This window comes from Bubalus kerabau, chromosome 10 (genome assembly GCF_029407905.1).
Source record: "Bubalus kerabau isolate K-KA32 ecotype Philippines breed swamp buffalo chromosome 10, PCC_UOA_SB_1v2, whole genome shotgun sequence".
NCBI lineage: Eukaryota > Metazoa > Chordata > Mammalia > Artiodactyla > Bovidae > Bubalus > Bubalus kerabau.
Window position 1 is genome coordinate 23,061,299 of NC_073633.1, and position 25,976 is coordinate 23,087,274.

The 25,976-nt window shown below is 36.1% G+C and overlaps 1 protein-coding gene across 12 annotated transcripts in view; it reads right to left on the minus strand.

The window, feature by feature from the left end:
• Positions 1–25,976, minus strand: part of MYO9A (myosin IXA) — a 255,948-nt gene that overhangs the window by 63,800 nt on the left and 166,172 nt on the right. For 8 of the 12 annotated variants that reach the window (XM_055536869.1, XM_055536874.1, XM_055536873.1 and 5 more), the window contains 10 exons: positions 25,451–25,490; positions 21,380–21,502; positions 16,902–16,982; positions 14,055–14,165; positions 12,784–12,906; positions 10,703–10,852; positions 9,579–9,898; positions 7,385–8,992; positions 3,500–3,599; positions 2,776–2,991 (listed from right to left, as the gene is read on the minus strand). In XM_055536869.1, the coding sequence (XP_055392844.1) occupies positions 2,776–2,991; positions 3,500–3,599; positions 7,385–8,992; positions 9,579–9,898; positions 10,703–10,852; positions 12,784–12,906; positions 14,055–14,165; positions 16,902–16,982; positions 21,380–21,502; positions 25,451–25,490 (2,872 nt within the window). The remainder of the gene's footprint in view (positions 1–2,775; positions 2,992–3,499; positions 3,600–7,384; positions 8,993–9,578; positions 9,899–10,702; positions 10,853–12,783; positions 12,907–14,054; positions 14,166–16,901; positions 16,983–21,379; positions 21,503–25,450; positions 25,491–25,976) is intronic. The other 4 variants (XM_055536880.1, XM_055536872.1, XM_055536877.1 and 1 more) reach the window with 2 other exon arrangements.

Consider the following 25,976-nt stretch of genomic DNA (forward strand, 5'->3'; position numbering starts at 1 on the left):
TATCTTTAAAATGCTGCTTAGCAGAACATGTTGTTCTTGGGTAAAAACCAACATGTTGTGTTTAAAAACTAAGTGAAAGCAGCATACAGAGACTAAACAGTTATTCAAATGGCAGAGTTACAAGTAGGGGAAAAAAACCAAGGTCTTAAAGACGGAAACTACCACTCTCACTTCCACGCCTTCATTGCAGGTAACAACTAATTACCGATTTGTCAACTCCAGAGGTAATGCTTATCAAATCCCCTTGAAGGAATTCATATCTAACTGTTTCTATCTCATTAGGATCAGTTATTTCACAATGGAAAGGTCAGTTGATGGCTTCCTTGAGGAATGACACACTTCTTAGCAAACGTCAGAGTTACTAAGTCACTTTGTCCGGGAAAAAAAAAAAACTATCCAGCTTTTTTTAAAAAATCATACCATTTACAACCCTGAAGATATTCAGAATTTGATAATTCAGTAGATTCCAGTTAGAAATAATTAGTCTTCATTTTCACAATATCAGATAACATTAGAACATGGCATATTTTCAGATAAACAGAAACATACTTTAAAACTGTCCCTACCCTTCCCACCCCCAACCCCAATAAGTATCTGTCAGCATAGCCTAGAGAAAGCAAAGCTTCTTCATGCAAGTGTCCACCAGAAACAAACACCACAACCTATTCCTAAAATAGCTAGTGATGAAACACAAGGACAGGGAGAAAGCTGGAGAGGTGACTACCACACTGTGCAGGAGGGCGCTCTACAACTACTGGCATGCGGTGACTGTCAAGCAGGTGAACAGAGTCCCAGGCAAAGGCTGCCAGATAGAACCCTTAGAGGGGCTGAATGCTCCAAGCAGAAAGCCCAGCTTCCTGGTTCATCTCAATAAGAGTTCTCAGAAAGAATTCTACCACCAAAAGGACTGAGGTTTGTACCAAAGGAAACTCTCAGGAACAAAATAGCAATTACAAATGCCAAATTCTTCAACTAATAAAAACTGGAGCATAATTTAAGTATGTTCCCTATTTATACTAGAAATATATAGCAGTGTTTTTTCATTAAAATTAGTTTGCTCCATTACATAATTTCATCTTCAACCAACTAAGCATATGATAGAATACGTTTCAATAATTATAACTCAAAAACAGGGCCATCTCCAAAGTGGAGTTATTTATTCCTACACTGAAGAGAAGTCTTTGATTCTAACTTGATATATTAATGAACATACAGGCTGAGCAACTTTTACCATTTGGTTCAGGGTAATGATTCATTAGTCTAATTAGATAACTGGCTGTGCATTTTTCTATTTTTGTTGGTTATTTTATTTTTTCTTCCTTAGAATATCCATATTATCATTTAAAAACTGGGTCTATCTCCAACAAAAGATAAAGACAATGAGAATATTCTGGAACTTAACGATAATTTTAATTAACTAGGTCTTTGGCACAAATAGCCTGAAAGTTTAAAAAAAAAAGTGAAAGTGTTAGTTGCTCAGTTGTGTCTGACTCTGCGACCCCATGAGCCCGCCAGGCTCCTCTGTCCATAGAACTCTCCAGGCAAGAATACTGGAGCGGGTAGACATTCTTTTCTTCAGGGGATCTTCCCGCCCCAGGGAACAAACCTGTGTCTCCCACATGACAGGCAGATTCTTTACCATCTGAGTCACCAGAGAAGCCCCCAAACAGCTTAAAATAATTCTTTGAATATTGATAAAATATTTAATGAGTCAAAAGAAGACCACCCTAAAATGTTCCTCCCGTAATGAACAGATACTACAGAAGAACATTAGAGACTAAACTTAATTAAGAATATGCATGTAAATAAAATGCATATCACTCTACTTCCTCAGTGATAACATTTAGTACACAGTAGGCATACAGGGTACTCCTACTGTATTTTCCAGGCCAATTCCAAAATCAAACACTTTATATCCATAAATACACTCAAATTTATCAAACTATATGTACCTAATTTGGGCTGAGATATGATAATAAAGCTATTTTATTTTTGCAGCTTTATTTAAACATAATGTTAATGTTATACTTTGTGATTAATATAAATTCACATTATCTACAGCCTTTTTTAGTTGGCTGGGTTGGTCCAGAAAGATATTTTTGGCATTTCTCATTAAATTTTTAAAAAATTCATGTTTATTTTTTATTACTAAAAAATGCAGAGGGGAAGCAGGTTTAAATGCAAAAAAAAAAAAGAGAGAGAGAGAGAGAATACTATTTCAGTTAAAAGCTACTGGATTGTTTAACATATATTCTATTCACTAGAACACAGAGAGATCAGGAAGCTAGGGCTAGCAGGTAAAATAAAGCCCATTGCCTGTTTGTAAATAGTTTTATTGGAACACAGCCATGCACCTTTGTTCACTTGCCTACGGCGATTTCCATTCTACAATAGTAGAGTTAACTAGTTCCAGCAGAGACTGTATGACCCATAGAATCTGAAATATTTAATATCTGGCCCTTTACAAAAAAAGTTTGAGGCTCTTGTTCTAGAAACTTTTAAAATAAAACACAGAAAACTTCTATGTTAGTGCTAAGTTAAATAATTCTAATATTTTTTGCCTAATTTATGATTTAACTGACATATACTGCTAAAGTGCCCTTAATCCAAGTCCTGTTAAATTAAGGTTTAGCTTTAGTTGCTGTGTTCACTGAGGTTTCCCACGTACAAACCATTATATGGAGAAGAAGCTGTGAAGGTTAGCTTTAGATTAGCAAAGACTATTTCCATCAGATTTGCTTGTTGCCTATTTTTCTTATATTGCTATAAAATTACCATTTCGGAGTCACTGTGAGAGGCCTGACCCAGGCTGGGTGCAGGCCCTAGCTCAGAGTGAGAAGCTTGGTCAAGGGAGAGAAGGGGCTCAATAATGTCATCGTAATCATCTTCCTCTGTATCCCCCTCCCCATCGGCAAAAGTACCTCTAGTCAAGAAATCGGAGCGCGTCCGCGCCATTCGAGCTTTCTTTTTATGGGCCGGTCTGGCAACCTGCTTGACCAAATGATAAAACAAATAACACAACAATGTTTTGTTTTGGCTTTTTGGGAGACGATGCCAATGAAAGACATCAAAGAGCTCATGAATTTCTTGAAACATCCCCTCCCGCCCCATGCCTTTTCCACTAGAAGTGACAGCCATAAAAAAGCAATCCATATTCATTACTCTGGACAAAGAATAAGAATGGAAGCTAAATCCACACTGTTCTGCTCCATAGCCAAGGAAGTCATTTTTCACTGCCATTGTAAGTCACCAAAGTCACCTGCAAAAATTGCCTTCTTTTCTTTTAGAATTCCTTCTTTGTAAATATAATCTGGATTTGTAGGCATCCTTCCCTACCTGAAGTATTCCTCTCTGAGTATAACAGACTTAACTCATGGCTTCTATAAACACTTGGGAGTAAATGAGTTGATGAAGTGTTCTAACTACAAGAACAGTAATTTCCAAAACAGTATGCACCTATTTTGCATAGAAGATAAATAAAACAAAATTCAACACTTACCTCTCCTTGGCCCGGCCCAGTTAACTTTACAGGTTTCCAAGTTGGTTCATCTTGTTTCTGGAGTTGAGGATTTCCACTGTTCAAGGCTTCCGTGGTGACACTTTGGATGAAACAACAGGATTACATTTTGATTCTTAGCAGATAACTCATGGCAGCAGTCTTAAAAGGATAGCATAACATATAGTCTAACAAGCCAGGTCAAAGAAATGGATTTGATGATGAGAAAGGGAAAATACTAAGTCCACAAATCTTAAGAATTAGTCTTAGAAGGGGTCTTTACACGCTCATCATTATAAAACACCTGATAAGTAGCTACCAAGTGATGAGGATCTCATCACTTTGCTTTACAGGGAGATGGTTCTATTGACAAACAAGTTTTCTTTCTGAAATCTCTCTGCAACTTTTATCAGTTGGCTTAGTTTTAAAACTTGAGGCTGTACAGAATAAAATCAACACTGACAGAGTAGGAAATTGTTACCAAACTAAAAGAAGTATGCTCCAAACCATAGAGACGCTATAGAGTTAGTTTATGAGAATTTAATTTTTGCTTGAATAACCACATGACATGACTACTTTATCATTAAATTCTCTGCAGAAATGAATGTTTGTGTCTGATGAAAATCTAAAGAGAACCTATAATTTTCCTATACTTTTATGAACCCAATTATCTATATTAACTCAGGACCATCAATCTTAAAATTTATCAGTAACATATTGTTCACCTCTTCTTAGCAAGACTGTAAACTCACTGAAAATCATATTTTACCTTCTAGCATACTGCTGAGTTTAAAGTAAACAAATATCATTTGGCAGACTAATTGCCCTTGCATTCAGAATCTTCCATGAAGGCCTAGGTTATCTTGTCCAATAATCCCTAAACACACCTTTCTTACAGCTAAAATCTTAGAGACCTCCCTTTCTGACCACTATAAAATCAAGTCCAGCAATCCTAGGTTGTCCTAAAAGATTCCCTTTTGATTATTCAAATCTCTCTTGCCACAGCTGAGTCATTTATCTTTGATTTGTTCTCCAAAAGAGAGACTATTAACAGGACCTTTGATAGCACCTAGCTACTCTGATTAACCTTCAAACTCACAGCATTTTCTCTTAAGTTTCTCCATGATTTCTTTTTTGTTCTCCCTTACTAACCAGATGAAGACTACAATGCACTTACCACCCTATGGCATAGAAAGAACACTAATCTAATGTTACTTCCTAATCAGGACACCCAATGCTGATTTCTAATCAGGAAACTCAAATTCTGGGCTCAACTATTTCTAACTATGTGACCTTATCCAGGTCATTTCATGTCTACGGGCACCAGTGACCTCATCTATAACATGTGGTAACTGAATAGATAACTTAGAAACACTAACATTTACAATTCTATAAAATGCTAATGTTTCTAGTATTACTTACAGAATAAGAGAAGATGTGAAGTATGGATTTTCCTTAAGCTTTCATGCAAACAATCTAATACATTATCATTCTGAAGATAAATAGTTGTTAATAAGATAAAGTAAACTAGGTCAAGTAGCTGTTAAGACTGTATCTTGGCAAAATGATAAAAGGAGTAATTCACAAGTATGATTAATGTTTTTGAAATCTGCCTCTTGAGAAACCTATATGCAGGTCAGGAAGCAACAGTTAGAACTGGACATGGAACAACAGACTGGTTCCAAATTGGAAAAGGAGTACATCAAGGCTGTACATTGTCCCCCTGCTTATTTAACTTATATGAAGAGTACATCATGAGAAATGCTGGGCTGGAAGAAGCACAAGCTGGAATCAAGATTGCCGGGAGAAATATCAATAACCTCAGATATGCAGATGACACCACCCTTATGGCAGAAAGTGAAGAAAACTAAAGAGCCTCTTGATGAAAGTGAAAGAGGAGAGTGAAAAAGTTGGCTTAAAGCTCAATATTCAGAAAACTAAGACCATGGCATCTGGTCCCATCACTTCATGGCAAATAGATAGGGAAATAGTGGAAACAGTGACAGACTTTATTTTTTGGGGCTCCAAAATCACTGCAGATGGTGACTGCAGCCATGAAATTAAAAGACACTTGCTCCTTGGAAGAAAAGTTACGACCAATCTAGACAGCGTATTAAAAAGCAGAAACATTACTTTGCCAACAAAGATCCATCTAGTCAAGGGTATGGTTTTTTCAGTAGTCATGTATGTATGTGAGAGTTGGACTATAAAGAAAGCTGAGTGCCAAAGAATTGATGCTTTTGACTCTTGAGAGTCCCTTGGACTGCAAGGAGATCCAACCAGTCCATCCTAAAGGATATCAGTCCTCAATATTCATTGGAAGGACTAATGCTAAAACTGAAACTCTAATACTTTGGCCACCTGATGCAAAGAACTGACTCATTTGGAAAGACTCTGATGCTGGGAAAGATTGAAGGCATGAGGAGAAGGGGACAACAGAGGATGAGATGGTTGGATGGTATCACCGACTCAATGGACATGAGTTTGAATAAACTCCAGAAGTTGGTGATGGACAGGGAGGCCTGGTGTGCTACAGTCAATGGGGTCACAAAGAGTCAGACACGACTGAGTGACTGAAATGAAGTCTTCTATAAAACAGATTCATGGGTCTAACAACTACACACACACACACACACACACACATCCCTCACATAACTAAATCAGAAAGCAGAAAATAGTATGTTCTTAACATTTTTTGATGGGCTTATATGCTACGGACAATCTACAGGTTAATGGGCAGGACTAGGATCTCAAGCTGTCATGTAGTCCAACTGCATTTTATGATATAAAAATTCTTAGTGGAAAAATAAAATATCAATGGTCTCTTGCCCATTTTCTATAAAATCTGTATGCAGTTTTTTAAAGACTGAAATATTTTTTAAAAAGCTCAGGATTTGATGAGAAAGTTATTTTCACAGTTAATATGAAATTTAACTTTTTTAGCCCTAAGATATAGCTCTCCTTTCATTTAAACAGTGATATTCTTCCACAAGAACTGAAAGAATCCACCGTGTAACTGGGCTTAATACAAATATTTTAAATTTTATAAAATTTGTTTTATGTACCACTTAAAAGCTTTCTCACAGCTACCACTAGTTAAGACAACTTAAAAATATAAGGAACTTTCAGTTATACAAGCTATCTAAAGTAGTCGCAGGGAATTCTCCAGCTATCCAGTGGTCAGGACTCCAAGCTTTCACTGCTGAGGGCCTAGGTTCAATCCCTGGTCGCAGTGCAGCCAAAAATAAAAATAAAATAAAGTAGCCATTTTTATAAACGGAAGGTAGAATGGTGGTTGCCAGGGGCTGGGGGTAAAGGGAAAAGGAGAGTTGCTTTCAAGGGTAACTCAATTTGTTTTGCAAGATAAAGTTCTAGATTTGTTGCACAACAACGTGCATATGGTTAACACTACTGAACTGTACACTTTGAAATGGTTAAGATGGTAAATATTATAGCTTTTATCCACCCCCCTCAAAAAAGTACAAAGATCTTAATGAAGACCATAAATAGGCCAACAGCTATCACAAATCCCATTAATTTTAAAGCCTGATACAAACAAGCTTGGACTGCTACACCTAATAACTGTGGGGCAATCCGCATTTGCCGAATGTCTACGGCATTTCCAGCCACTCTATGGCTCTCCACAAATGCTTTCTCCCTTAATGGGGGAACTAAAAATCCTGCTGCCTGTGCTTAGTCAGAGACTCCCAGGGTATAATTATATCCAATTTTCAGGTGGCTGGTATAGTCAACAATCAGGAAATTTTTTACACAGAAAATGGCTAATTTGAGTAGCACCCATACAAATAACTGAGGTAGACCAAGGCACCTTAATGAAAATTTCCAAAAAGTTTCTCATTTATACATAAAAATAAACACTTCACTTACAGGGAACTACTCATATTTTCCTTTGGCGTGAAAAAAATGGCCTTAGTAGCTCCATCTCTGAAAGGGTCATCAGATTTGCGGCTACAAGCCTGAGCAGGCCTAAGGTGTTCTCTCTTTGAGATGTGACTATGAGAGTGTTTACAGGCAACATTCAGTTGGGTGGACATTCCGTCTGTCTTGGATAATTCCTTGACAGTATGAGATTGGCCTGGGCCTCCTTTTCTTTCAAAGAACAGAGTGACAGGTCGATCCTTCAAGGGTAAGTGAGCAGAGGGACTGTCTTTTGGGGCAAGAACAGAATCTTTTATAGTTACTGACGGAGTCCCAACCATACTGGGTTCTTCATCCTTATTTGGGGTTTTCAGGATGAGTAGAGAGGATGGTCTCTCTATTCTCTGCTTTGACTGATGGAAAGATGGTACCAGAAAACTCTTCCCAGTTCTTGGTTTTTCAATTGTCTTGAAGGCTTTACGCTCCTTTTCTAAAATATCTTTTTGTCGGCGAATCTGTTTCATCATCTCTCTTTCATTCTGCTGCTGCAATTGCTTTTGCCTTTCTTCCTTTTCAGTGTTCAACTTTTCTAACTTCTTCAGCACAGTATTTGAAGAATCTGTATTCAAAGAAGCAACAACCTGATTTTCTCCTGGGAGGTGGTACTTTCCAGCTTCCCTGCTGATATCCAAAGTAAGAGATGGAAGCATTTCTTCACTTTCCAATAGTTTGCTTCTCTTGACACTTGTGTCTACTTGGGAGCTCATTTTCAATGGGTCTTGATGGGGAATATAAAAAAATGTAGGCAAACTATTTGAAACAAAGGGGTCTCTCAGCTGTGGTTTACAGGTAATAGGTTCAGAACTACAAACCAGTTTTTCCTTCATAGCCCCATTCTTTAAATGCACTGAGTCAGAGGGTGCCCCCCTTTGAGTCAATGTATAGTTAGTCTCACTTGCGGCACTGAAAGAATAGTCCTGTGGATCAAAATCTGGACTGTGAGATACCTCAGGTGGTACAAATGGCAAGTCTCTTTCATCTAGAATTACGGGCTCGGGTTTGCTCTTTTGGCTCTCCTCACAGCTCAGAAGTTCCAAGCTTCCTTGCGAGCTTTCACTATCAGGGGTGCCCTGTAAAGACTGAAGGCCCTCAGGCATCAGTTCCGTAGACCATCTACGTTCTTCTGAAGGAGACACACCACCAAGAGAACGGACTTTCAGCAATTCTAAGCTAAATATAGCTTGCTCTAGTTCTCTCATTCTCCGACTTTCTCTTTTGGCCCGACTCACTTTTTTCTGGTGGAGATCTTCCAAGGACTTGGGTCTCTCTCTTACAATCACATTTTCCTGCAAGTCCACACCACTTTGACTTCTGGCTCTCTCTTGTCGCTTGTTTGGGGACTCATTCAAGCAGTCCATTGAACTTTCATGACTAATTCGATTACTCTCTATCACAGATTTACATTCCTCTATGGCTTTTACTCTGCTGTCAAATGAACAATCCTCCCATTTTGAAGGGTCTGAACCGTGAATTTCCAGAGTCCCATATGGCTTGATACTTGCCAATCCAAGTTCTAGTTTTGTTTCTTTTACTTTTTGTTCTTTCAGAGATTTAAATCTGTATCAAAACAGAAAAAAAAAAAAAATGGTTAGAGATATCTCTTGGTTATCAATGGAGAGAATAAGTTTATTCAGAATTTTTTAAAAAGTGAAAAAAAAAATTTTTTTATAATATTAAATATTTCTTTAACATGGATGCATATTTCAGAATTCTGTTTCTATGAGTGAGATGATTTTTATTAAGTGTATTATTCCCAATTGGGCACTCTAATCAAAGCATAAGTTAACTCAGAAGCAAAGCTCTCATTTTAATAACATCTTATTTTAAGATAAACTTTAAAAATGAAATTAAAGTTTATGAAGTAAAAACAGTTGGAATGTTGCCAATTTTTAAGGATTCAACCTAATGTAAAGTTAATTCTTAGCGGTTATAACCATAGACCATGTAGGTTTTCAATCCAATTTAATTCAATATTATAAACCGCACAATGTGGTTTAAAACTGCTGGGGGGATCACAGTCTAGAAGACAAGACAAACTGTACACAACCAGTTCTAATTTAAGTTTAGGCAAATGTTAGAGCACAGACATATAAGCAAAGTACTTGAGAAAAGAGAAGTTAATTATTATAGCAATGAAGATTACCTTTGTCTTGCTCTGAATCCTCTACACAGTGACTGCAAAAGGATAATTTTGTTCCTTTGTTCTTGATACCTCTTACTTTCCCTGTAGCCTTTCCATCGTGCCTGTATACAGACAGCGGCCAAGTGCCTCCGCCGACAGCGCGCCCTCCATCTCCGCTGGATGACAACGGCGGCAGTTCGCAGCTCCAAATACCGCTGCCTCTGTAAGTGAGCACGCCAGGAGGCTTGCAGAAGAGTGGCCGCACTCGCCATAAGTAAAGCATCTTTCTGCACAGCTGCATCTCTGACTTGCTTCTGATGTACATAATTCCTCCAGAATTGCTGTGGGGAAGACAAAATAATAAAACTGGTATCATATAACAAATTTTCACAGAAAAAAGAAAAAAGAAATCTCTTATGTCATAACTAGAGATTAAGTAGGTAAACAGCTAAATTGTGGGTGGTTAAAGTAAAAAAAAATGTTTTCCAGATATGCTTAGTGAAAATAACAATTTTAGATAATATAACCTTGATGAAGTTAATTATACAACTTAAAATAATTTAAGTTTTTGATGATGTCATGCCCTACAAATTAATTTTAATAAATTACACTATATTCTCACCTACAATTTGCCAGTACTAATGGGTCAATGTGCATACATTTCAAAGATTAAGATATTAAAGACTTTTTTGCACAAATAAAAAAGGTTCTATGGAAAACAGTTGTCAATGAGGGAGAAATCAATGAGGGAAAAAATAAAAAGATAAATGTAAAATATGACTTTGAATAATTATAACAACAATATATGTACCATTCTCAAATATCACTAAGAAAACTAAAAATAACTGTCAACGGAAATTAAGGCACATAACTCCTTTGCTCCTAATTATACCTCACAAGACATTACAATTATAAATTCAATTTAATTTCAACTGTACATTAATATATTTACTAGTAGTCTATGATTGTATTTCCAGGTCAATCTGTTGGTTGCTATGAACATTTAAAAAATGAGTAGGACACATTCGCATCTCTGAAGAAATTTACATTCTTACTTAAATGCTTCACAATAAAACATTTCTAGTTACTAAAACACATGCTAAATAAACTGGCCAATCTCATGCAAAGAATCCTTTACTTCCCACCTGGATGACAACAGATGCCTGTCTCAGATGGAGAAAATGCTGCCTACATAGCAAGGCCCTGAACCAGCGCTGCAGGAGTACGATTCTGCGGAGCACCTCTTGGTGAAGCAGATCCTGTAGGTGTTGTCGTTCCTGCTCCTTTAGGAACACCTACCAAAAGGGAAAGAGATGAAGAATACAGCTTAAGAAGAAATGAGAAATTTATTTAATGCGTCGTCATTCCTGTGATGATTCCCATGGTAAGCTTTTTTAGAGAAGAACGGGTACAGCAGCAGGCATGTACAAGTAGTCCTGATGTTTCTATGATTTAGCCAAAGCAATCATTCTCAAATTGGAAAGGAGGTATTAGAATTTAGAAGGGGAACTGGAAAGGTGAGCATAGGTATAAAAATCCCAGTGCCAGAGATTGTGATATATTATTCCCTGGGGAAGTTCACTGCTGTCTGGAGCCAATGATCATAATAGTGATAAATAACAACGATCTTTTAGAATCCAGTATGCATCAAAGGCTTCTTTGCTGCCCAAAGATACTCATCAGTTTGTTTATTCACTCTTTCATTCAATTATAAATCTTTAGGAATTTAGGGGAATAGAAAGATAAATTAGACACAGTCCCTCTGGAAACAGGATTTACACCTCAACTTAAAGAGCAGATAGATATTAAAAACTGTATATATTTAAGATGTACAATGTGATGTTTTGATGCATGTATAAACACTGTGAAATGATTATCACAATCAAACTAAGAAACATGTCCAGCATCTCCCATTTTTGTCAAAAATTTAAAAAAGATTTTTAAAAAGCACAGATAGGTATCAGAAACCCATAGAGTCAAACAGTAAGCTATCAAGGGCAAGAGACAGAAGACCCTACCTGAGCAAAACAAGGAGCTGGAAATAAGAATAAATGTACATACTGGGGACCACAGAACAATTAAAGAGTATGAAGTCACAACATGGAGGTTCTTGAAAAAGAGAAAGATGTTTTATCAGGAGGTTACTGGGTGATTATTACTGAGCAGGAAACTGACATAAAGAAAGAAGTATATGAAGATGATGATTTTGATACTAAGGGCAGAGTGAGTTACACCGAATAACAGACTGATATATCGATGATGGATCTGTTTACTATAAGAGAAATGTGTGAGAGCAAGAAACAGAACTAAAATGGAAACAGTAGGAATGCAGGGAAAGGCAGAGATGTAAGAATCATTAGTAAGGAAAAACAATGGAAACAACTTTTTTGTAAAAAGGTTAAAGTGAAGGGTAAGCCATATATGATTATGGTTTCTAGCCTAGAAACTACAAGAAAGGTGACAGAGAAAAAGAGCAGTTGATTAGTTCAAGACAGTAGGGGAATCTGGCTAACGTCACTTTGGGCAAACTGAGTTGAAAATTATAGTAGAATACCTAGAAAGAGATGCTTTTTAAGCAGTTAAAATTATAGGCAGCATTAGAGCATTGGTCATAAGCTCTTTGATTAATACTGACCATCTCATTAACTAAAAAACTTGGTCTAATCAATTTCCTTATAGTATCTTGTACATTATCTTTCTTATCAACATTCTCCTAGGCAAAGACTGCCATTATTTTTTTTTTTTAAGAAAGAACATAAAGTATCACTTTAATAATATTTTGTATTGGATAATTATTTTTTCTTTTAACTTATTTACTTTTAATTGGAGGATAATTGCTTTACAATATTGCGTTGGTTTCAGCCATATATCAACATGATTCAGCCATAGGTACACATATGTCCCCTCCTTCTTAAACCTCCCTCCCACCTTCCACCCTAATCCCACCCCTCTAGGTTATCACAGAGCACCAGATGTGAGCTCCCTGTGTCATACGGCAAATTTCTATCGGCTATCTAATTTTAGATTAATTGGTAATTTTAATCTGTATTAATATTCTAATCTTACATTAATATGATAACGTATGTGTCTCAGTGCTGCTCTCTCAATTCGTCCCACCCTCTCCTTCCCCCACCATGTCCACAAGTCTGTGCTCCCTGTTTGTGTCTCCACTGCTGCCTACAAAAACATACTCAATTTGGACGAGGGCTGTATATATTATATTTACCATGGATTTTCCAACTTGATAATTATCTGGATTAAGATTTATTTTCCTGAAGAAATCCTGAATGTTAAATTTGGATGGAATAATATTTCGGGGAAGAAGTACATGGAAATGGCTCACAAAATCCTGAAAAACGAAAAGAAAATATTGTAAAATCACAAGAGAATTACATGTAAACAAGATCCCAAACAAGTTAATTGTCCTTTTATTGATTTCTGTCTCACTATTTTAAACAGGGTGAAACCAAGAAATTACTTGTTACTTTAAAATATTACAAGAAGTTAATTAATTAGCAAAATGGGGGGGGTAGAGATTTCTACATATTTTGTCATCAAAGCGCAAGAAAAGAAGAAGGACAGAAACTAATTCTCCCTTTGAAAAAGCTATACTAAAGACCAAAGAAAAAGTTACTTAATAAGGTTCTGAAATTTTTAGCAGAAAAATAAGGAAAGGTGGCAGCTATTTCAGGCTATAACTGAAAATAAAGCTTTCCCTCAACAGTAAAGATGAGCTCAGCTTCTGAAAAGCTTCAAAATAATTTCTATACCCACATCAGCAGCAGCCCATGAGAACAGCTGAAAGCCTTGTTGGCAGCATACTATGAAAGAAAATTCTGCTGAGAAAGCTTTAGGGAAAATCAAAAGAGATCTTTTCTTTTGAAATAGATTGCTCTGATTATAGTATTTCAGTTACTGGAGTAATCACTGTGAAGAACTGCCGTGTTATGAGTAAACTTATTTAAGCAAACCGGAGAAGGCAATGGCACCCCACTCCAGTACTCTTGCTTGGAAAATCCCATGGGCGGAGGAGCCTGTTAGGCTGCAGTCCATGGGGTCGCTAAGAGTCGGACACGACTGAGCGACTTCACTTTCACTTTTCACTTTCATGCACTGGAGAAGGAAATGGCAGCCCACTCCAGTGTTCTTGCCTGGAGAATCCCAGGGACGGGGGAGCCTGGTGGGCTGCCGTCTATGGGGTCACACAGAGTCGGACACGACTAAAGTGACTTAGCATAGCATAGCATATAAGCAAACATTCAGATCAAATGAGAACAGCCAAGAAGTAGAAGCTATTACAACACAAGCTTAATGATATTGCTGTCAGTCAATGAAAATGAGTATTCTCTATCCCTCTTCAATTCTGTATATGAAAGACAGAATGGGGAGGAGAATTAAGAGAAATAAACAAGTGAGTCCCAAATGAAAAATAAGCAAGACCCAGGACTCATTTACTTGATGTACATATATATTTAAATATCATTATAAAAGCATAACCTGGAAAGAATATTTGCAGCTGTATCCTGATTGGCGAATTCGAACCGTCTCCAGCATCCCAGTATACCGAAGCTGTCTAAGCACCAAGGCATCGTTGAACCTTAATGGTAACTAAAACAAAGCAAACAGAAAAAGGGTTAACCCAGAAGAACAGATCTCCAAATTTATGTTTGTTTTCTAAGTATAGTTAAATTCTGAATATCTAGGAACTGACTGGAGGTTGTCTGGTTAAGATACAGCAGAGGCAATGAGACAATCTAACCTCCACAACTGGTAGCTTCAGAAAAGTTCTGACTGCCTGACTAAAGGGAAAAAAAAAGACGCCAAGCTTCCAGGCTTCACTACTTGCAGAAGAAAAGTGCCCTCAAAACTCAAAAGGACATGTTGCTGCCCACAGGCCTAAAATTTGTAACAAGATTAACGTACTTATACATAGTTAAAAGTATATTTTTGTTAAGATTTTACCCACCATCTCACTCAGAAACCACCCACTCTACAAGCTTCCAGTTGCCTTAACTTGAGAGCTGACAGATTAATCTTCTATGACTAGTACAAGATTAAGAGCAGTTTATCTCCCTAGTTTTTGCTGATGATCCTGTAAGTTCAGTTCAGTTCAGTCACTCAGTCGTGTCCGACTCTTTGCAACCCCATGAACTGCAGCACGCCAGGCCTCCCTGTCCATCACCAACTCCCAGAGTCCACCCAAACTCATGTCCATCGAGTCGATGATGCCATCCAACCATCTCATCCTCTGTCATCCCCTTCTCCTCCTGCCTTCAATCTTTCCCAGCATCAGGGTCTTTTCCAATGAGTCAGCTCTTCACATCAGGTGGCCAAAGTATTGGAGTTTCAGCTTCAACATCAGTCCTTCCAATGAACACCCAGGACTGATCTCCTTTAGGATGTACTGGTTGGATCTCCTTGCAGTCCAAGGGACTCTCAAGAGTCTTCTCCAACACCACAGATCGAAAGCATCAATTCTTCAGCGCTCAGCTTTCTTCACAGTCCAACTTTCACATCCATACATGACCACTGGAAAAACCATAGCCTTGACAAGACAGACCTTTGTTGGCAAAGTAATGTCTCTGCTTTTTTTTTTTTTTTTTGTCTCTGCTTTTTAATATGCTGTCTAGGTTGGTCATAACTTTCCTTCCAAGGAGTAAGCATCTTTTAATTTCATGGCTGCAGTCACCATCTGCAGTGATTTTGGAGCCCAGAAAAATAAAGTCAGCCACTGTTCCCGCTGTTTCCCCATCTATCTGCCATGAAGCGATGGGACCAGATGCCATGATCTTCGTTTTCTGAATGTTGAGCTTTAAGCCAACTTTTTCACTCTCAACTTTCACTTTCATCCAGAGGCTCTTTAGTTCTCCTTCACTTTCTGCCATAAGGGTGGTGTCATCTGCATATCTGAGGTTATTGATATTTCTCCCGGCAATCTTGACTCCAGCTTATACTTCCTCCAGCCCAGCATTTCTCATGATGTACTCTGCATATAAGTTAAATAAGCAGGGTGACAATATACAGCCTTGACGTACTCCTTTTCCTATTTGGAACCAGTCTGTTGTTCCATGTCCAGTTCTAACTGTTGCTTCCTGACCTGCATACAAATTTCTCAAGAGGCAGATCAGGTGGTCTGGTATGCCCATCTCTTACAGAATCCTGTAAGACACCCTGGAAAATAAAAAATTCCTATAGTCCCTCATCAGCAGTCACTCCTAGGTATCTCTTAGGTGTGTTTTTAGACATTCAAAAGAAGATGTATTTGAAATTTCTGGTATTTCTCTTTATTTTCTAAATACCATCTTCAATTTTCCACTAAGGAAATCCCAAACATTTTCCTGCAGAAAGATAGGGTATACCAACTGTCAAGAGAAAAGTCAAGTGGGCAGCTTATGTTAAATAATAATAGCAGTTAACATTTATTTAGCACTTATTCTGTGTCCTTAAATACCTTATTAATTGAACTCTTTGTAGAACAAGGTCTCAATAACAGGGGCCCAAATTTCTCTTTAACTGTAAATAAAACAGTTTCCCTTTTTGCCACCATAAGAGAACCAATCATTAAGGAATAGCTAACATTTACTAAGCACTTAGTAGGGGCCAGGAACATTCTAAGTACTACATAGGTTTTTTCTCATGTACTCATGAAACACTTATGAGTTGTCCTACAATTACAGTATATTCTTACACAGATGAAATTATTTAAGGCACAGAGAAGTCATGCAACTCATTTAAGACCACAAAACTTGTAACTGGCAAAGCTGGAGACTGCTTCTTAAGAATTAAGAAAGCTGAACCTAATTTCCTACTACATTTCAGAAGTTTGGGCTGGAACTTTTTTTTCTTATGATGGACATAAAGATGACAAATGTTTACACTTAATAGACATATTTTGCAAAGCTCTAATTAGGGGAACTGTCACATAAAAGAAGGAAATAAAAAATGTCCACAGTAACCTATTTTAAAGAGACAAGAATCTAAACATGAAAAATGCCAGGCAAGTTCTTTAAGAGTGATGGATTAATACCTTATATCTGAACAAGAGATTAATTTAGGGTAACAAAAGTTGCAAAAAATTATTTTGTATAATGGAATTTCAAGAGATTTTTGCTTCTACATGTAGCAGATGCTAAATTTTAGAAAATGCTAAATTGAGCTCATATAAATAGTTCATAGGCAGGTAAGTGAGGAAATTAGAAGGATATCCATAGAAAATTCAGAACACTGTTTTCCTTATAAAGATTATAAACAGCTCTTCACTTCCACATATCCTCCTTAGAACGAATTTAAAGTTTGGTTTGAAGTAAGCTGAGCTAGAAGCTCTCATTTAAGAGACGTTCTTACCTTTTCAGCATTAGAGCGAATGCATTTTACAAAATACGGTTCTGCTTGACCAAGTGTTTCCATCAGCTTGCTTAATGACGCCTGCAATACAAAGCAATATAGTTAGCATTGTCTCTCATTCCAAACTGGAAACAAATGATTTATGATGTTGGTAAAATATGCAAAAACAAGTGATAAACACAGAACCAGGTTTGCTTCTAAAAAGCAAATGTGTACAATGCCATACTGATTAAACTGAGGCCAGTTAAGGACAAGGATGGCGGTTTAACCTTACAGCTGAGAGACTGGCAATGGTAAATACTGCAAATAATTTTAAAGTCATCTAAATATATAATGGGGGCTTTGCAGGTGGCTATATGGTAAAGAATCCACCTGCCAAGCAGGCAATGTTTCAATCCCCAGTTTGGGAAGATCCCCTGGAAAAGGAAATGGCAATCTACTCCAGTATTCTTGCCTGGGAAATCCTATGGATAGAGGAGCCTCGCAGGTTATAGTCCTCGGGGTCCCAAAGAGTTGGACATGACTTAGCAACTACACAAGTCTACAATAAATTTTTTACTTTTCTTCAGAATTCATGAAACAATTTTATTCAAATGCATGCAGTATTAGAAAGCAACTTTGGGAAAACCATTCAGTAGGGCAGCAGTCCCCAACCTTTCTGACACAAAGGACCAGGTTCATGGAAGACAGTTTTTCCATGAACTGGAGCAGGGCGGGAGGGGGATAGTTTCAGGATGATTCAAGTGCATTACACTGGTTGTGCACTTTATTTCTATTATCATGACATCAGCTCCACCTCAGATTATCAGGCATTAGATCTCAGAGGTTGGGGACTCCTGCAGTAGAATATCCAGGAAGGTAGTAGTCTCCTGTTTCAATTTTAACCTTTAAGTATGTAACGATGTTCCCTCTTCCATTCCTGATGATGATTATTTGTACTTTGCCTGTTTTTTCCAGGTTAGTCTAACAGGAGGTTTATAAATTTTCTGATATTTTCAAAGAACCAGCTTTTTTATTTCATTGGGTTTTCTCTTATTATTTTTCTGCTTTTCATTTCATTGATGATTCTACTTTATAATTTCACTACTGTTTGCTTTGGGTTTAATGTTCTTGTTTTTCTAGTTTTCTAGGGTAGAACCTTAGATTACTGACGTGAGGCTTTTACTTTTTCTAATAAGAGAATTTATTGTTATAAATTAACCTTGGAATACTACTTCAGCTGCACTGCACAAATTTTGATGCTTTATTCTCATTTATTTTTAAAATACTTTTAAAATTTTCCCTTCCCCTTTGACTATATAAAAAGTTACAACAGTATAAACTTACATTTAGCTCCTCCCTTCTTTTGTGCTACTTTGTCATATGTCTTATTTGTATCTTACAACATACTATTATTTTTGTCTTCTACAATCAATTATCTTTTTTTAAAGGTTCAAAGAAGAAAAAACTTTTTATAGTTACATTCTGTCATTCTGGCAATCTTAATGTTTTGTATAGATCCAAATTCTGTGGTTTTCTCATTATTTTTATCCCAAATTTAGCATTCTTATATTGTAGATTTCCTGGAACTGAAATCTCTCAACTTTTGTTTGTCTAAAAAGGTCTCTAAACTTCATTACTCACTTGTGCAGAGAATTTTAGAGTGACAATTTTTTTTTTTTCTTTCAGGCTTTTAAAAATACTACTCTTGAACTCTGGTTTTCATAGTTTATGATGAGAAACATACTGTTATTCTTATTTTCATTTCATAGAACATAAATATCATCTTTTTGTCTTTGGTTGTATTTAAAATTTTCTTTTTTTAACTGGCTTTAGCAATTTGATGGGATGTGTCTTGATATGCTTGGCGGGGGGGCGTGTTTTGCTTGGGATTTGTTGAGATTCTTTGATATTTGAGCTTTTATTATTCATAAAAATCAGAAAATATTTTTGTTGCTATTTCTTCAAAATTTTTTCTGTATTCCCCTCTTTTGCCTTTCCTTCTTAGATGTCAATTACATCTATGTTCAATGACTTAATATTTTCCCACAAGCTACTAATGATTTTTTCATTTTTTTCCCCATCATTGTTTATTACACATCTCTGCATTTTAAAGTAAATGTAAACTCTAAATCACTAATTAGAGGGCTTAGTTCCAATCCCGGCACTAATCCCAACTAGTTTATCTCATTTCCAAATATTACAATTTTAATCTCTGAAATGATTAATCATTTGAGTCTTTTTCCTATCTTCTATTTTTATCTCATTATTATGCACGTTTTTCTTATATCTCTGGACATACTTATATGGTTTATAATAGCTATTTGAGATCCTCATCTACTATTTCCATCATCTCTGTTATTTTTACAATCTAATGATTAATTTTTCTGTCTTGTTATGGGTGGTTCTTTCCCTGATTCTTCACATGCCTAATAATTTCAGATTGGACACTGGAGTGATTTTATATTCTTTGATTTTGCTGTATTTCTTTAAAGAGCAACAGACAGTTGCCCCTGGGGTTGAGTTACACTGGATCATTTTGAGTCTTTCAAGACTTACTTTTATTAAGCTTTATGAGGGTAGGTTCAGAGCAAAACCTTTTGCATCTGTTTGGGCTCCCTCTCCCTGGGCTACAGCAAACTATCTTTGTGCAGTAACCTGGGATTGCCTCATTTATTTCCCTTTTCTCAGGGATCATAATCCTGTAATACTTATTGTCTGATAACTAAAAACACTCTATTTTTACCTTTTGCCTAGTTTTCTAGATGTTCATAATAGAAGGGCAATTCCTATATCAGTTAATCCTTCATGAGTTCTACAATTTCACTTTGATGAAAATAAACATTCATTCACAAAAAGGGTGTGAGGTCACAGACATCTGGCTGCCATCTATCTCCATCACTTCTAATTTCCTCATCTGTACAATAAGAATGATGGTATTTATCTCACAGAATTGGAGGAAAAATAGATAATGCATATGTATAAATATTTAATAAGGCATATGGAAAAGGTAGTACATTCATCATTATGTTTCTGGATGGTGAATGACTTTGCTTTTGTTCACTGTATTTTCTAAATAATAAAAAGTTTAGAAAAATTAATTCATTACTCTTACAATATTTAATAACATATTAGAAACATTAGAGATGACTCTTTGTAAATGTTAAATACAATACATGAATATAATTTGAAAATATCCATAATTTCTGAATTTGAGGGATTTTAAGGGACATTATAGGACTATAATTAATCTTTTATTGTAGTAGCTGTAACGAGTATTCTTCAGATTAAAGACTGAGTTTGATAAAGAGGCACCTGTAAAAGAACCAAGATGATAAAACAAAGGACACAAGAGCTTAATAGTTCTACTCTTACTAATCACGCAAAGGAGACTAATGCTTCCTTAGATAAATAGGGCCAAACAACACCTCTCTCTTTTTAAATAATCAAATACCATTAACCCATAGGATTGTGATTTAAGAAGGTTTGTGTAAAATTCATGGCAGAGCTTCCAACATATATTCAATTGTCTTTCCTTTAACTTTATTAGGACCTAGTAAGTTATTTGGCTCTTAAATCTTGTTTTTTGTTTTTTATTTTTTGAAGAAAAAACATTTGACCAAGTAGCTTTTATAGAATCAAAATTCTCTCTCGGCCTATGGTGAATTCTCTAAAATAAAATGACATTTATAGCTTATAGGTTGAAGGACTATGCTTATATAAATCAAACAAGATCATATCCAGTGACATGTTAGTAGATAATTTACATTTAGATATCCTGGATTAAAAAGGAGCACTAAAAAAGTGCTAAAAAATAGAAATATAGCTATCAGTAGATAAAGAAATTTTTAGTTAACAATGCTTTAGTTAGTACTGCTTCTGTGAGTGATAAAGCACAAGGTAGAATAAAATTATCTAAAATACCATTACCCTTCAGATTTTCAGCTCATTTTCATAAATATCTAGCAAATGAACAGAATATTAGAGATAATCTGATAAGAACAGGAAAAATGAAGAGTATTTTGAAATTAATTCTGGAGGTGATTTGGTTAATTTATTATGATATTTATTCCTAAATGCACAGTCATAATAAGATTATCTAGATTCCTATATATACAAAACTAAAATAAAAAGTCAAGAAAAATCTTACAATTCCATTTAGTTAAATAACGATGGCAGTAGCATGAGGTTTAAATATAAAGAGAAAAAAACATACATCATTGTGTTAACAGTGCCACATCTGGGCAGTCAACTTTCTGGTGCTTTTCTCTTCGAGTTGAATATAACAAATTCCTCTTTGGGATACGTACTACCCAGAGATGAACAAAAGCACCTGATTTTTCTCCCATCTTTGGTACTTCCAACCAAAGGGACCATTCTACTATAACTTTTTAGTCACATGAATCTTGCAGATCACTTTGACCTTATGATTTCAAACTGAACAAAACAGATTCCTCTTTGTTAAAAATAAAAGGGAAAAAAAGTAAATAGGAAACAACCTGAAACTGAGCACTGATGCTGGGAGGTTTCTTCTTCTTGTGCAAATGAAGAAGAGACTTGGTAATTCGATCCTGTATGGTCAATCTTGTCAGATGCTTTAAAGACTTTACTTCTAGCAAATGCTGAAAAACAGGGGGAAAAATCAAATTCTTCACATAAATTGATCTAAAAATAGGAAAAACAAAGTTATAAGCCAGTATTTATTATTCCTATGTATGACTGTGGTGAATATGAGAGATTAATATTCAATATCCACTCTACCCATCTTCTGCTTTCTTGCAATGTTGATCAGCTAAAAAGAAACTGCATTTCTCAGACTCTTACATCTCAGGTTCTGGATGTGATTTAAGTTCCACAATTCCCACACATTAAACTGGGAAGGTCTAACCAAGGCAGATTCAAGGGATTAGATCTGATAAGACAGAGTGCCTGAAGAATTATGGACAGAGGTTCGTGACATTGTACAGGAGGCAGGGATCAATACCATCCACAAGGAAAAGAAATGCAAAAAGACAAATGGCTGTCTGAGGAGGACTTACAAATAGCTGTGAGAAGAGAAACAAAAGGCAAGGGAGAAAAGGAAAGATACACCCATTTGAATGCGGAGTTCCAAAGGATAACAAGGAGAGATAAGAAAGCCTTCCACAGTGATCAATGCAAAGAAATAGAGGAAAACAATAAAATGGGAAAGTCTAGAGATTTCTTCAAGAAAATTAGAGCTACCAGTGGAACATTTCATGCAAAGATGGGCTCGATAAAGGACAGAAATGGTATGGACCTAACAGAAGCAGAAGATATTAAGAAGAGGTGGAAAGAATACACAGAAGAGCTGTACAAAAAAGATCTTCACAACCCAGATAATCACGATGGTGTGATCACTGACCTAGAGCCAGACATCCTGGAATGCGAAGTGGGCCTTAGAAAGCATCACTACGAACAAAGCTAGTGGAGGTGATGGAATTCCAGTTGAGCTATTCCAAATCCTGAAAGATGATGCTATGAAAGTGCTGCACTCAATATGCCAGCACATTTGGAAAACTCAGCAGTGGCCACAGGACTGGAAAAGGGCAGTTTTCATTCCAATCCCAAAGAAAGGCAATGCCAAAGAATGCTCAAACTACCACACAATTGCACTCATCTCACATGCTAGTAAAGTAATGCTCAAAATTCTCCAAGCCAGGCTTCAGCAATATGTGAACCATGAACTTCCAGATGTTCAAGCTGGTTTTAGAAAAGGCAGAGGCACCAGAGATCAAATTGCCAACATCCGCTGGATCATGGAAAAAGCAAGAGAGTTCCAGAAAAACATCTATTTCTGCTTTACTGACTATGCCAAAGCCTTTGACTGTGTGCATCACAATAAACTGTGGAAAATTCTGAAAGAGATGGGAATACCAGACCACCTGATCTGTCTTTTGTATGCAGGTCAGCAAGCAACAGTTAGAACTAGACATGGAACAACAGACTGGTTCCAAATAGGAAAAGGAGTACGTCAAGGCTGTATATTGTCACCCTGCTTATTTAACTTCTATGCAGAGTACATCATGAGAAACGCTGGACTGGAAGAAACACAGGGTGGAATCAAGATTGCCGGGAGAAATATCAATAACCTCAGATATGCAGATAACACCACTCTTATGGCAGAAAGTGAAGAGGAACTCAAAAGCCTCTTGATGAAAGTGAAAGTGGAGAGTGAAAAAGTTGGCTTAAAGCTCAACATTCAGAAAATGAAGATCATGGCATCTGGTCCCATCACTTCATGGGAAATCGATGGGGAAACAGTGGAAACAGTGTCAGACTTTATTTTGGGGGGCTCCAAAATCACTGCAGATGGGGACTGCAGCCATGAAATTAAAAGACGCTTACTCCTTGGAAGGAAAGTTATGACCAACCTAGATAGTATATTCAAAAGCAGAGACATTACTTTGCCAACAAAGGTCCATCTAGTCAAGGCTATGGTTTTTCCTGTGGTCATGCATGAAGAGTGAGGTTACTAATCAAACTACACATTATACATACATGTATGTACACATATAAGCCACAAATTCAACTCTAACATTTTGGTAGAAAATATGAAGAAAATAATTATTTACTGAATACTAATCATGCACATGGGCTGCCCTGGTGGCTCAGTGGTGAACACATGCTGCCAATGCAGGAGACAGAGGTTTGATCCCTGGGCCAGGAAGATCCTTTGGAGTAGGAAATGGCAACCTACTCCAGGATTCTTTTTTTTTTTTCCACTCCAGGATTCTTGCCTGGGAAAACCCATGGACAGAGGACCTGGTACACTACAGTTCACGGGGTCACAAAAGAGTTGGACACGACTTAGCAACAACAACAATAATCATGCACATACCAAATATATATATTTCATCCTAACGTATATTACCCCCCACATCACAAATGAAGAGACAGAAGTTAAGACAAGTTAGAGAATTTACTCCAAAGATCAGAGAGCAAGTAACAACAGATCCATCATTTGAACGTAGGTCAGTTTTACTCCAAAGTCTATACTCTCAGAGACTATGTTGCCTCTCTAATATTAAATATACATACTTGAATACACAAGACATGTATACCTGTGGCGGATTCATGTCAATGTATGGCAAAACCAATACAATATTGTCAAGTAATTAGCCTCCAATTAAAATAAATAAATTTATATTAAAAAAAAGAATACATAAGACACTAAAATAAACAAAAAATTAGCTATATTTAATTTAAAAAAATTGAGAAACAGATGGGATTCCTGTGATTGATAACTGAATGGTATTATTGACTTCAGATGTATCTAACATATTCTTGTTGACTATCATATGAAGTTTAAGAAGTTACAAAACAGTGTATATATAGATATAAGAAGTCACTCTGCTATACAGCAGAAATTAATACATTTTAAATCAATAGTTCAATTTAAAAAAAGTTATCCATCTGAAGAGAATGGAAAGAACAGGGCAAACACTAGATCCACAGGTGGCATTCAAAATACTAAAAGGCTAATGAGACAGTGAAGGAAATGAACAATAACAAATATTTGACAAAGAACAGGTATGGTCTCCTCTCCTCTCTACATAAAATTTTTCATGATAAGAGCATAATCACAAACCACTCAGTAAATTTTCTTTATGGTTTAAAACACATTTGCCACTACCACAAACCACATCAGCAATCCATTCAATTTTCTTTGGAAATATAAGGCAACTCAAGTAGAAGGAAAAACTACCGATTCATTTTCTTGTTTCTTAAACTAGAGAATTTTGAGAATAAACAGCCCTTTTTCAGTTCTTTTAAAATTTTTGAATTATGTTCATTAACAAAGTTAATGACAGGACTCCTTTGGAAGGGCACAAGAGAAAGAAAAACTCTAAGACTGTTCTTTAGTAAATCTAATAAACATTTTGGCAAGCAGATTAGAGTAAGCAAATTACAAGTCCTGGGTCAAATTATGCCCATTGTTTTTATAAGATTTCTATGGTTGAAAAAACTTATATGAAATTCAAGTTTCAGTATCCATAAATAAAGTTTTATTGGAATACAGTCACAGTCATTCAGTTACATATTGTCTACAGCTGCATTTGTGCTATGACAGCAGAGCCAAGTAGTTATAACCCAGACCAGATGAGCCTGCCAAGTCTAACTGGACCTTTACAGAAAAACCAGGCTAACTAATGTTAATGATGATGACAGAAATTATTTTTAAATCAGATAAAATTTAAAAGTTTTTAACTAGATAAAATTCAGAATGTCTCCTTAACCTGATTTAAGGAGAAATGAAAAAAATCTATGCAGAGGCAATTACTCAACAAAAATTTACATCTATATTCAGAAGCTTTTCAAACACTAGAAAGTGAGATATATCACAAATATTTACCAGCATTAAGCTTTGCCATTTCATAATAACATCCAGCATTATTTCTAAAATGGTTTTAACTGAACATACACAATGTGTATTTTGGGTACAAATAAGGGATTTCTTATTTATGATTTCTAAAGATTGTTTGCATGAATAATAAAAAAAAAAATCATGAAGTGAGGCACAAAGGAAAAAATATTTTCATTATACTCACCTTTGGAAGCCCAGGTTTGGATTTGAAATTTTTGTTTCTCCTATGGAGACAAATCTTACGTTAGAAGAAAAAAAAAAACAACATCGGAAAGATGAATTTCAAGTTCTCTACAAAAAGAACAATATATACCCACTTACAAGTTATACGTCCTTTAAATGAAAACACTGTCTAATTCAACTAAGCAGGCACCTTTGGGAAGGAAGGATAAGCAAAGTAAAGACATGCCTGCTCCATAATACAGGTACAAACAGACTGAGCCTGATGATCAGTAACATAATGTAGATTCAAAGCTCAAGTTTCATTTTCTTTTGGACCCTAACAGGGCTCTGCATTCTTAACCTACAGAGGCTTTGTTTCTGTCATTTTAAACTTAAAAAGATGCCTAATTTCATGAATTATTATAATGTACTTTTCATTAAGACTTATGATCTTCCATTTTCAGAAACTATAAATTCTGCTCTGCTCTTTTATTCCTTATTCATAATTCAATATCACACTTCAATCAAACCTTTTTTTTTTTTTTTTT